Source organism: Pomacea canaliculata, linkage group LG4 (assembly GCF_003073045.1).
Source record: "Pomacea canaliculata isolate SZHN2017 linkage group LG4, ASM307304v1, whole genome shotgun sequence".
Lineage (NCBI taxonomy): Eukaryota > Metazoa > Mollusca > Gastropoda > Architaenioglossa > Ampullariidae > Pomacea > Pomacea canaliculata.
Window position 1 is genome coordinate 23,877,424 of NC_037593.1, and position 14,510 is coordinate 23,891,933.

General features: G+C 37.3%; 1 protein-coding gene across 1 annotated transcript; it reads right to left on the reverse strand.

Moving 5' to 3' along the window:
• Positions 1-9,222: 9,222 nt before the first annotated feature.
• Positions 9,223-14,428, reverse strand: LOC112563119. Its single transcript, XM_025236870.1, has 6 exons — positions 14,234-14,428; positions 11,855-12,001; positions 11,561-11,616; positions 10,869-10,948; positions 10,561-10,667; positions 9,223-10,067 (listed from the first exon to the last, which is right to left on the reverse strand). The coding sequence occupies exons 1-6, from the start codon at positions 14,424-14,426 to the stop codon at positions 10,024-10,026; spliced, it is 627 nt and encodes a 208-aa protein (XP_025092655.1). The 5' UTR covers positions 14,427-14,428; the 3' UTR covers positions 9,223-10,023.
• Between the last annotated feature and the right edge of the window lie 82 nt (positions 14,429-14,510).

Genomic DNA, 14,510 nt, shown 5'->3' on the forward strand with positions numbered 1-14,510 from the left:
TATAAAATATTACCTCTTAAACATCATAAGTCATATTTCTTCATACAATAAATTATAAAACACCAAATCTTACCATGTGTGTTCTCTGTTCTTCATCTCAAAAGGTTAAAATTTCATACCATTTTGTGGGAAAATTCCCGTGTCAGCACTATCCATGCCATCCCGAGAGGTGAGATCATCTTTTTTATCAGCTGTTTTAATCACGACCACGAATGCTGAGATGACCTCCTGAGTAGGCTGTAAGATTCTGAGCTTATCAAAGACACCTGACATGGTTTGACCAGCATCTGTTGGCAATTTAGACTGCAGCTAACAAGGTTTTACTTTTCTACCATGTACTCAGGCAGTTTAAACTATATAAACAGATAGGGAGACAAAGAGCTTTTAATCATGGAGAATTTCTTGTTCTTTTTCAACAGATGCCATTAGAGGATATTTCTGTCCACTAAAAAATATTTAAACAAAGAAATAGGTGCATTTAGGAAAGATGAACAAACATGAATCATTTCTATTCTTTTTCTAGTGTTTGTGATGTGTTAGTGTGGATCTGTGGCATCCACAAGTCTGTTACCTGCATGCATACAAAAATATGCACATAGCTATTGATGCATGTGACACCGATGATTACCTTGTCCCAGGCGAGAACATTATTCTGTAGTTCTGCGGACAAATGCAATGTGGGAGTCACCTTCATAAGCCAGGGAATTCCCGCAGTTCTGGCCATTACACACAGCCTCCACTTGTATCAAGCCTGCAATCCCAGCAGTGAACTTTGTTAGACGTCTATTGTCAAAACAGACCTAAAAATGTATGTCGAAGTAATCCAATGAATAATGACCATCACTTTAAAAAAAAAATGCCTTTCCCCGCATTTCAGACAAAATTAAGTATCCAAATAACTGTCACCACCATTATGAATCCATTTCTTTAGCAGCGTATTTTTATGTTATTTCCTTATCTAATTTAAGTTATGCTATTCTGTCAAAACTTAACAGACCACCTAGTGTAGATAATCAAATTGTAATCACATATCCAGAGAAAATATTGGCTACAGTGGAATATATATTATGACATTAAGTCTGTAGTGGAATAAGACAAGAACTTGCTTTACTGTCTGTTTCTTAAGTCTGATGATCACTATTTCCACATAACCTGCTGACTGATGGATAAGCTTGCAGTCTGTTTCAGATGGAGGTAACTATTTTCACTCAAATAAATGGCATCGAAACTGGTTAGCAGAAGTGACCAAACAAACTAATGCTTACTGTAATGCTTAATAATCTTCTGCAATGTTATAGAGTTACATATCTGTATACTTGCAGCACATGCAGGAAAGGAGCAAAAGAGAAAAAAAAACTAGAGGCATGAGTAAGAGAGAAGAGAGAGAGATACATAAAGGAAAAGAGATGTTGTGGCAGAACTTCTTCAAATTCCATTTATACAATTGTTATTTTAGATGGTAAAAATCTAAAAAATTACTTAAGTTAAAGTTTATACCAGAAGAAAACTCAGCTGATTCACATTGGCAATACTGTCAAGTTCAACATGCAAGTTACTAAGGATATGTGATAAAATGGAGACACAAAAACTGTAGTACAGCAACAGCCAAATTATAACTGAATTTACCAAACCTTTAGAAACTGCTCCAGTTGTCTTTGACGTAGTAGAATTTTTTCTTATCCATGTTCTTAAATCGTAATGACACCAGCGCTTGGCCCTTTAATCTGCAAATGCCAGTTAACATGTTGTAATAATGCATGTCAGTCCAACAAAGATAACACACATATCAGTCACTAAACAACATACCATTCACAAATAACACCAAATTTGCCAGTATTTCAATACACTATGTGTACAACTCTAAATCTGCTAAGACAAGGTCAAATCATTTTTGTTAACAAGTAAGTCACTGACACAGATCATGTGGGTGTGTTGAGGTGAAAGTGTATTTGCATACATATAATGCATTTTCTCTGTTGTGCAGTTCAAAAAGTTACAATTATATATTCACTTGTGTGAAAAATCGGTGGCCAATGCAATGTGTCTGAGTGCAAGCAGGTGGAAGGGTGCGGTGTGTGTTGAATAAGAAAACGCAGGCATAAATGAAAAAAGAGGTATGAAAGAGAGAGAATAAAAACACAACTGATTTCCAGAATTCTGAGCCACTGTCATGTTTTCTAAAAGAAACGCCTTATAGACCTGACAATTAAACTTCGACTTGTAATTCTCGACTAATGTGGACCACAAAGACTCTTGTGCCGTTTGTTTCGTATGCCTCCTGCATTGATTTACTCTGCCAATCAGTTTACAGAGAAATGCTTCTGAGCTGGGGATGAGACTGACAAAGTATCACAGCCACAGGAGCTGCATGTCACTGGGCAGTCAATAACATCAAGCTGCACCAAAGCGATAATGACAAAGCTGATTATAAATTGATGACACTGTTTAGATGACAGTTCATTACAACACCAACACGAATGATCCCCAAAGTGCATCAAATTTGTATACCATTTATTTATATGATTTTTTTTTTATGCGTAGCAGTTGCAAAAATCCATTTTTTAAGCACCTGACACTGCCCTGTCCTTTCTCTGACCTTTAAGGCCCTGCATTAGAATGTGACCCTATTCAATGCATTACTGATGAGAAGATTGTTTTCTAAGGGCACATTCTTGACTGATCAACAATTTTCTCAATGTAAAATCACTTTTCAATTCCTGATAATACGAGCCCGTGAGAAGCATTATCCAACACTAAAATATTGATATAACAACTTTTTCAATCTACCAGTCAATAACCTGTAATATTTTGTCATCATTCTGGACAAATTTAAGGGGGCCTTTCAGTCTCAATTATTACTGAAAGCTGCAGTTCATGTTTATGTGATTATAATACAGAGTGGACTGAATATAATAAAAGTAACAAATATAGCCAGAAAAAATCTGTAGGACTGTCTGCATTGCCTACAAATGCTAACTCAGCAACATATTTAATCTACCTGTAACGTACTGCATAGCTAGAATAAACTTTAATGACATAACATGCCAAGCATAACTTTTCAACCTGAATCCAGTTGTTGTGCCAACTTTTTAGCACTGCAGCGCTAGACCTCTAAATTACATATACGGATCACAAGACCAGAGTGATAAGCAGCACAAGTTGGAATGAAGAACAACTCTTGTCTGGTTATATATGCACTGCTCAGTGTATAAGGGCACACCTGTCTATGCAACTTTACTGACTCTGATGACCTTCAGTAGTACGCGTATTCTTTGGAAGGTAAAAGAGGGTGACAATCTTGCCTCTTCCAGCGAAATTAGTTGTGTGGATGACTGGTGTTTTGAGATTGTGACGTTGTCAAAACGATTATTAGAAAAGCCTTTAGTCAATCCACCTAAAATGCCACAAATTTTTGTAGCTTCTCCATCCGACTTCTAATCATCGACCTCTGTTTTCAGGCAGTTTTTGGAATCTCAGGCCACTTTAGTGATGGTTCACCATTGTAATTCTGATATGATTTGAAATGAGTCAATAAGGGTTCACAATCACAGAGCCACATAGGGCTAACCACTGTTCTACTGCTCTCTGCAGTCCAATCTGGAACGTTTCATTGAAGCCAGTAATAGCTAATACTTGATGTTGGTGAAAACCAACTGTGAGCCAATCAAGATGGACTGACTAAACAAACTTCCAAAATAAGAAATTGACTTAAATGCTCTGATCCTCAAATGATTGATCAGACATCTGCCAGACGTTGCGTGCCAGATACACTGTCCCATTCCAGTTTCAACATAGATCACATTTTAAATAATAAATTTTTGATCTTGGAATACCTGACTTCATGCTTGCTGAACATTAAATAATTCAGAAATTTACAAAACCTTTTAGTTTAGCTTTGTTGTATGCGTATTATCTTCAGCGTAACATCAACTGTGACAAAACTTCCTCTGATAAACGACGTTTAACATTCCTGTTCTAAACTGCTCTTCATACCGTATCAGAGAAGTGAAACGAGCCTTCATACTGCTCCACAAAATAAAGAAAACATTTATCATTTGTACCATTGCCATACAACCATATGCCTACTTGTCATATACCACTACAATATTAATACTCACTTGTACTTATATACATTATACTATGCACAGTTCTCTCTTAGTCTAAGATGTCATCTTACAACTACTAGACACAGTATCATTTTTCTGCTAAAACCAATATAATAAGATTAAAGTTTTTCATAACTAGATCCCCTCACTTTTACAAAACAATCCCCACATATACTCACAGCAGTATTACATTACTCCCCCTGCTGAACAAAATACATTCATTTTGACAGAGCAATTACACTGAGTTACCACACAATTCAGAGACTTAAATTTGCATTTATCGAGCGAAAAAGTCACCTTAAAAGTCTATTTTAATCAAATTGTGAGTTCAGCCACAGTAATTCAGCATAAAACATCTCTACTATAGTCATCCATATACCACAGTGTAATAAATCTTAAATCATCAACCTCATAACCAAACTGTACCACACTCATTTATACAACCAGTATGGGGAATTAAAGATGTGACACCACCCGATCCCCAATCTGGTATTCAAAGACCCTTTTAGTTTAAGATCCATGAATTGGTTAATGTGGATCTCCAGAAATGCTCGTCATTAATTATGTCACTTAATTAATTTCATCAAGTTTATATCTAGTATGTAGACCACCAGAACCTATGTCATCACCTCACAACATGCGCACAACTACACACAAACAGGCAAGCTAAAATAAGTACTCAAACATACACCCTCTCCCTACCATTACCCTCGTCATTATTCTTACTATAAAAAAAAATATCCCCCTACCTCAATTGGTAAAGAGTAACTTGAGAATTGCTGCAGGAGACTTGTTGGCACGTCGTTGTCCACAGCATATGAGCATGTCCTCTGGAAGACATACAAGAACTAATCCAGTCTGATGGCCCTACCCTTCCTCATAATCTCCCTGCTCTCCTTCCCTCCTCATTCAGCTCCAAATTGAACACATCTGTGTTTTCTGATTCTTGTGCATTGTTTTCTGTTGCATAACATCACTATGACGAGCACACATATTACACTGTACGAAGGGCGAAGACGTTGAGTCTCGAGCTTAGAGCTCGAACAAAATCATCCTCGTGCTTATCACTTTCATCAGTCCACTGCACAGATGGCACCACTACCCCGTGTTAACAGACTGATCGTGGAAACGCACAGGATGTCTCAGTACCTATCAGAGAACTGAAACTGAAAGCATTATTTTCCAAGTCAGCTGTGGAGATCCCAATAATATTTACTTCAGTACCAGGAGAGAGAGACATATTTCTTACGTTCAGCTTGATGCCTCTGCCGTATGCCTGAACAGAAATCTTTCGATCCAACTGGGCTTGGACTAGGTGTCTTAGATGCCTGAGAGTGCTCTGCCATTGTTCCCTTTCTGTCCGAATCCCATGTGACAGGATCACCGACGAGTTCAACTTGTCATGGTCACGCTTTCATCTACCATCTAGTCTCTCCTTCTGTTTGCTTGTATCACAATTTTCTTAGTTGACTAATCCCCAAGCGAGTCTTAAAAATACTGTATTGACCTGCCTTCAGGCAGGGCTGAGAGACGCAAAGAATCTTCTCATTTCGCTTGAAACAGAAGACTATAATTGTCACTTCTACTACATTGCTTGTCACCTCTTGCCTTCTTTCCACATCTCATTTTCACTTAAATTCCGATCCTACCTTTACTCTACTGCTGCTGCTTTGCGACTTTCTTCTTAGGCCGAAAGAGATCTTGAAACGTCGAAGTTTGGGTCTAAGGCCCTGCTCCCTTTGGAGGAACATTTTGTTACAATGCACCATAAATGTTCTGTCTTTGTTCTGAAATTCACCATCTCCCATCAAGAATAATTCTGAAGATTAACTTGATTCTGTGCACTCTTCTGCAAGATCTAAGTTACCATTTCCAGTTCATTATTCGAACTCATCACACCAGTGCATCAGACACAACAGGATCTTTACAACTGTTGTGTTCTTGTTATTGAACGTCATAGCAATGGGACTATCTTCATAAATTGAGTAAGATCTAGTAGTGTAAACGATGGTCTGCCTTTGATTGCCTCATTGCTCCTGTGCAATTTCTGAGTAGCTTTCTTGCTACCATACTGCCACCCTTCTGCTTGGGTTGGTGGTCAGAATCTTTGTCAGCTTTTGTTAGTCTCTCTCACAATTTCAATTTGCATGGAAGGACTGGGCTGTTTGAGAAATGTTCTTCTTGAGTTTGTCCTCCCAGGACTTTAGTTCTTTGTGGGATAAATCCCTGACTTTGATAACTGGCTCGTCTGCTCCTGCTGGGCACATTCAACATATTTTTCTCTGTTTAATCGCTTCAAGCTGATCATGTATCTAATCGTAGCGGTTGTCCAGCGACTCCATATGATTAACTTTCTGGGTTTTTTTTGGCATGTATTAACTGGGACTTCCTTAACTTTGCTAACCTCATCATCAATAATTGGGGCAGCTGCCTCATAACATATCATCACTCAGCAGAATGACAATTATCCCCATTGTATGTTAGTCTATCAAAAGTTCATAGAGTCGGGTCGGGTGTGCTCAGCATTTCCATTACTGGAAGTACAACATTCATGGGACAAAACTTCAGTATAAGAAAAATCACCGTTACTTTTGGTTGACGTGTAACATCTGAGCACAAGTACCCATCAAAATCTGGACTTTTTGTTACTGCACGCAAGTATTGCCGTTCTGATTCTGCGCTCTCAGAGTGCGTAGTGGAAGCTGGAACTTTTTATGTCCTGAAACACTTCCTCCACCACCGTCCACTCCCCAATCATATCCATCTCATCCTTTCCATCGTTTGTATGTTGACTTTTCAGAATGACTATCCTCAACACACATATAGAATGATGCCAGTGTGTGTGTTGATTGAGGATATCAACAAGTTCTGCGAGACAGTCTCGTGAGCAGACAGTCGTGAAATACGTGCGTTCCACAACATTGTGGATGGCTTCTGAACAGAAACACCCGTGAGTCTTTCGCGAAAATTGTGGAGCACTTGTAGCTGAATTTGTGATACCATACGTGCACAAAGTCTCTATTATGGAGCAACGCTATTGAATTGAGCTCTAATCGAGATGCTTTATGAAAGAATACCGCTAAAACTTGATTCTCCGTCGACGTCCCAGGTCAGGTATTGCTGGAGAAGCGATCGACTCGCTGCGGGCTCGCAGTTCTGTACATGGTTCAAATGGCTCTCCGAGTTCTGTATTACGATGTTTGATCCCCTTCAGAGTTTCGATCAATTGAAATATGCTTCTCTAGATGCTGTGCTAATGGCTCTGTATCCGAGTGTGACACATCGATTGATAGTATCCAGTTTGTAGCTTTGATTGTCAACACAATACTGACAATCAATAACACAAACAGACCATACTGACCAAACAAAACAGCTGCAAAAGCGCCTGCAACGATGATTATTATCAGTTTCTGTGTAGATGTATAACGGTTCCATTTACAAAAATTCTCGAATAAAGTTTGCTACTCTTTGAATCACTATCGATTCTTCTGTCAGAGACATATTGTTAAAGTCATGGTGCTAGTTTAACGTGTGTAGCACTCGAAATGCATACTCCTTTTAATGTGGTCCTCCATGTTGGAAAGTCGCTGTACAAGCCGGATCATGTGACAGTCATGTGATGACTAACCCACTAGACGTCTGCTCGTTTTCATTGGTAACAGTGGTAAGGCGGCCTGAAAGGGAAAACCGCGATTTCAACCTATAAACTGTAGTTATACTGAATCTTCATGCCTAGCGGACAGTATTTAAGGTTAATGGATTTGGGTAATGCTTATTGTATAACGTTGACATTTTCGAAGACCGGCTGTCGGACGGAAAAGATCAGATAGAGAAGTGAGGACCAGATCAAGTCCCTTGTCCATCTACACATCGATTACTTCTAGACGAGACCAACAGACATTGTACTTGAGATAGTCGATCCCTAATTGTCTATCTATATATCGATTACTTCTACTAGACGAGACCATGAGACGATGAATTTGTTGAAAGGGAAAGGTCGACATACCGCGCTTAACAGTTTCTGCACAGAGCGTTCTGCATGGGTGCAGACTGCTATATAATGATCAATGTTGTAATTATCATGCAGTTGCTGTTTCTTGAAAACATCTCGTAATTGGTCCTGTCATACTGTCAAAGAACTAAAATAATTTTGATAATGTTTTTATTATATTTATGCGTAGTTCAGTGTACGTCGCAGCAATTTATAAGATGTACAATGTCAAAATGAAATATTTACCATTAGCTGTAGGTGATAAAAGCATTTTAAAATATGCATAATTGTGGCCAAATGTGTTCATCTATGTAGCATTTCTATTAATTAGAAATTAATCAAATTTTAACAGATTACAGGTTTTATTTAATATTACTTTTCCTTTTATATACATACACACATGCACACCATATTTATAAGTTATATATACACATGCATACACGTACACTTGAGATTGATAAATGCTATTGCAATTTTTGTTGTTGATAGATTATGGTGAGCATGAAAAGTATATTTGAATATTTCTTCATTCAACTCTTAATGTTATCAAAAGTACTGAAAAGTACATGCTATACTTCCTCTTTAAGAATATATAAGCAGGTATATGCATTGATTACCTAATGACCAGCATTAGGTACCTGATATAAGGTATTACTAATAAGGTAAAAATTGAAACTTTTTGTGGGATATTATGCATGTTTTTAATAGGACACCAAAAGAGATTCACTCCACTTAATGGAAACACTCAAAAACATTCACCAAAATATTATATTCTTTCCTTGGCATTTCTCAAGAACACAAATAAAGCTACATCTGAAATTTCATGCATACCTCAAAATATGACTAAAAATAAACATATAAATCAACTTTTTATCAGCATTCTATTTCACTTCACATAATCTCCAATTTCAAAGCCTTAAAATATCTAAAGACAGGCAGAAAACAATGTATTTAGATTTTCTGCAGACTTCTGGTTAAAGAAGGTGAACACTCTACAAAGGGTTAGGGGCTAAAGTTCATTCAAAAACAAGTTTCATCATGCTAACAAAACACACAAATTTTCAAATTGAGGGAAATGTATGTCAACCTGTTATTCCATGAATATGTATATATGTGTCCGTGGTTATCCACCCTTTTCCTTCTTTGCCCAATTTTTGAAAGATACATTTTTGTTTAATAAGATAGAAGCTTCTTTATTTGGTAAGTCATCCAGGGCTGGTATTCATATGGTGTCTGCAACTATTGACCTCATAAAAAATGCTCAATGCAAAACAAAGAAAAACTGTCAGTCATGCACATATTTTTGTAAGTCAGTTTCTTCATGCTTATATACTCATTACACACACACACACACAAAATCAACCAGAAATGTACCTGAAACCTGAAGAAAGGACATGACTAGTCCATAACCAACCTTTACTGGATCAACTGGTCATATGCCCATAAGGCTAGGCTATGCCTATCAGTGAAAACAAACATGACTACATCCACATAGGTTGTTTCTGTAAAGAAAAAGATCTGCCTCCTTAAAGGTTCTTTTTAATTCAACAGGTATGAATAAAGTTAGGCAACCTTTTTATATAACTGTTGTGTAAAGTTGCCTAACTTGGTCAAATATTCACCCATATATGTCTAATTAAGAAGGACCCTTAGCTGAACTAACCTGAGAGTTTGTAGATCAAAGTCATGGCTCAAACAACAAATATACCACACAAAATTATTTACAATTCAGCACCAATGTTTCAATGATGAAGCGTGCATAGGAAATTTACATAGGAACAATATAAGTGATACATTTCAATAACAGCTTATAACAAAAGCAACAATATATCAACAACAACCCTTTCTCAAAACTTCAAACCACCTTCATGCTGCACTCTTTCATGACAGAGAATAATTTAAATAGCAAATATTTCTGTCTGGCGTTCAGCTCAGGTATGTTTTGGGGGCAGCAATGATTGACTCAGCTTCTGAAACAGCAAACAACAAGCCACAGTATTGAAATTAAAAAAAGAGTACCCAGTTACTCTTCCTCAACTTAGCATTTTTACTGGATGTTTCTCTTTAGGGTTTTATAACAGTTATTGCTTTAATAACACAGATCAATGCACACATGAAAAATTCCAGAAAATTCGGTAAACTGCACAATGGTGTTCATAAGTACTGCCTTGATCAATTTTTACAGTCACTTCCTAGAAAAGTCTGTTTTTCATGATTATGTAGCACAATATCCACTACTGATGACTGACTGGCTATTAGTTTCCGAAGTTTTGCTTCATTTTAAATCATACATTGACTGAACCAATGTTTACACAGCACTTTCATAGACTCGCAACTTTCTAATATCAGGTAGATCAAAATACCAGGCACTATACATCTGTCTAAATATCCAATGCAACAACTTCAGCATAAGTAGTCCCACATTTTGTCAAAACACTTCAATAGTTTAGAGAAATTTCTTGCCTTGTTCATGAAGCAGATTTCCTAAAATGAGTCCAATAAACTGCTGCATGTAATTAGTTCTATGCATTGAATCGCCCATCACAGATGTACTAACAGGTTTGAACACCCTGCAATACATAAATTATTTGATTATTGTGCATCCCTCTATTCTAAATTAAAATTTATTCTCCAAAAAATCTAACAAGGTTTGAAGAAAAACAGAATCATTAACTAGCATCCTTCTAAAGAAATCTCACTCTCTCTTTTTTTCTCTCTCATGCTGCTTCTATGAATTTATGCTTAAAATCTCAGATGACAATTTCATATACCATCCTAAATGATATCCACAGCGAGGACAAACAGCTATTGTCCAGGTAAAACCAGGAAACCAGGAATCAGCTAAGTGAGGCTGCAACACGAGCCAATCATACATTGTTAAAATAATTTATTACAAATAAATAACTTATATAGCACAAATCTTGGCAGGCTGATAGAGAATACCATAGGAGGCAATATATGTATCCAGCAGATGCTCCCACTTTGCTCAATTCATTACAATTAAAATATATGTATTGCAATTTATTATTATGTATTACAAACTACTTTTCCCTGCAAGATGCATAGCTAATTAGTATAATAGCCATAGGGAACATGAAATTACTTTGTCAGATGTCTTCATGGCCTTGTCTGATCATGTGCCATGATATAGTCTTAGTTACTGGCATAGCTTTAAATATAAACATTGTCTGATCATGCCTAGCAGAGCTACTCTATCATCCATGATGATCTCTTCCATCAGCTAATGCTGATTTTCATGAGCCACAAATTAGATAGCAGAATTTCAGCCAACTCTCCTTCTTAGGCTCTGGAATTTGGAATCTCCTGCCTCTTTCTCTTTAAACTGTGATTATGTTTAAAGTTTTTACATCCAGTTTCAAAACACCTAATTATTTTTGTCAAAACTGAGAAAATGAGGAATAAAGGAAGATGGGTTTGGGGAGCCTTTACCCTTCTTGTTTACCTGTTCAACTTCTTGCACATCTGCTTCAGAAGATGTGATCAGTTCAAAATATTTTCCTGTAAATATCAATAAAAAAAATGATCTGATAAATCTGAAACAAACAAAACAATTGTTATTGCTGACCAGGATGATATATGCACATCAAGAATAAGATACAGCAAATAACAGCTCAAATGACATTGAAAACGAAGACTTAAATTTTTTTCCCAGAAAATAGGAAAATAAACCCTATATCAAACTGCATTCTAATACTCTTTCTCTCAAAAATAGTGCTTTCTAGGGAGGATTAAATACCTTGTGGATTTTTAAACAGCTGTATAAGTACACCTTTTGCACCAGCAAGTGTATCATTTCGTTGTCTGTGTGCCAATTGACTTGGAATTTTTACCAGGCTGTCTGCTCTTGTTACTTCCAGTCCACAATGTCTACAGAGCAGGAAACCTACTCACAAAAAGAGATGGGGGATAAGGTGAGGATATAAGTAACAAAATTAATCTAACCTTTCAAAACAGCCTAAAAGTGCAAGAGAAGATTAAGCTTGCCACAGATCTCAAAGCTGGTGGGAAACAAAGTTTAGCAAATTAAAGACGAGGAGACATATGCTAGTCTAGCAAGTCAGCGACAAGTACACAGGTAAAGAGAAAACATGCCCAGCCTTTCTCAACCTTTTCTTATTACCCTGGAGGGAAGAGGGACAAGCAACTAAGGCTATATCATGTCAAGGCAACCACCCCTGTAAACAGATACCACATGCAGAGAAAGAACAGTGTGACAGAGATGAGAGAGCTGAACCCTGGACAGCCAGCCTTCACCAAATTGGTGACAGGTGCTAACCATTGCACCACCTGACTCTGGAGAGACTGTGTTAATTATTTTCAGATTCTAAAAAAACCTTCTGCAGGAAAAAAAATCATACAGCTCATTCTATGGTAGTATGATCAACAAATTGTAGATATAATAATTGATATAATTATGCTGCAATACAATTGCAATTCACTTATCTGCCACAGATGAGACACAGGCAGTGAAATAAATGGTTTGAAGGTTTAAATTCTTTATCACTTACCCACATTGTCTATGTGTGACTATGGATAGCAATGCTCAAAAGTGAAGTTTTTTTAAAATGATCTCATGGAACATGAGCAACTTTTCATGGAACTCTTGGTTTCTACATAACTCTGATTTGAAAAAAAAAGGTTGCTTAAGTCTGTTGAAGACCATGTGTGTTGGAAGAGAGAATAGAATAGTAGGAAATATTAAATAAAGAAGTGAGCAATGTAAACAATGAGAGGTAGGTCTCAGAATAAGACAAATATGAAGATATGGGGAACTAAATTTAGCCAAGCCCATTTAAAATTCATTTGCACAAATAAAAATAGAACAGCTCAAGTTTCAAAGCAAAATTAATTACTATAACAATTCTCCTGTTAATTAAAAAATGACCATGCTGGAAATCCTACCAAACAGAGAAAGACTACAGCTGTGCAGTTTGACATCAGAAATGCACAAGTTTCATGGATACAAAACCTTCTGCTCTCATAAAAATCTATCATCATTCAAAAGCGCCCTAAGCTGCATCAACAGGCAATGCAACCGAATAAGCTAAATGTTACAAAACATAATTATCGGCTGCATCTCTAGATGAAAATATTGTGATAAAATAATTAGTTAATAAGTTAATGAAACTTTGGCTTTAAAAACTGCTTTTGGTGCCATCTGACAAATTACATGGCCGATTATCAACTTCATATTTCTGTTAAAATTTTGCCTCTACCGCAATGTTCTCTTAAAGTTGTGCATGTGTGCAGATCATGCAGTAGCAAAGAGTATTCAAGTTTTCCAACCGCACACAAACACCTACATTGGAGGGGAAAACCCACTAATGTGGTTGACAACCTTTGTTTCTCTGTATGCAAGTTCACAGATGCATTTTTTCTTTCCTCCCACCTTCCATTACCAACACTTCCTATTATTAGTATATAGAGATATCACAAAAATATTCTCTTTGTTTTTGGTCTATCAATTATTGCTTTGGTTTTCCTTCATGGACAGTCTTCTGTTTATTCCATATGTTAAAAATGCAAACATTCATTTTCAAGCATGATGCCTTTTTCCCTCCAACAACAAAATCACACAAACCATCACTCGACCATTTGTGTTGACTGTGAAAACTTTAGTGCATAATTCCTCCTACCCGTTGGGTAGTTGCTGGCACAGAGTAAAACAACCAACCAACCCTATATCCTACCCGTTGGAGGGTATACTGTTCTCTGTACAAAGCTAAATGAATAAAATCTAGCATCAACGAATCTTTTCGTCGAAGGGTGGTGAGGGAGATATGAAGTGGGGAGGGGAGATGCATGTGAGGGTGAATGGAAAAAAGTTTTAACTAAACCTTGGAAACTGAAAGCATGTGACTTTGCTGCCCTGAAAATATCGATCGTAAAAGACGGGATCTGCGCCTAACTAACCTGCTCACGACACAGGACTGAATCTTGTGTGTATGTGTGCTATTTGTTCACTTTACACACCACACTTGAACTGTAACCGTTGCTGCTGACGCCGAACAAAAGATTAAAATGGGATAAGCATATGGATTTGATGAAACATCCATGCAGTGTCTAATCACACCCTTTCACTTTGAAGCTACATATAATGGCCATGCAGTCACACCTTCAAAGTGGTCAGCAGTGTTGCACATTGTGCTTGCAAGCAGTTGCGCCAGACAAACAACGTACAGCATCTCTATCGAACTAGCCAGCATTGCAGACGCCCTGCAAGACCAGGGCGCAGACATTATGGCAGGTGAATTGTGGGAAAAGCAGCGCGAGCGGCAAAGTTGTGACCGAGTTTTCCCCGCCCCCATTTTGTTCCTAGCTGTTCCGTTTACCGTACTTGATTGACCGATACGATTGCATTGTTTTTACGTTCAACTAGTAAAACATATGTG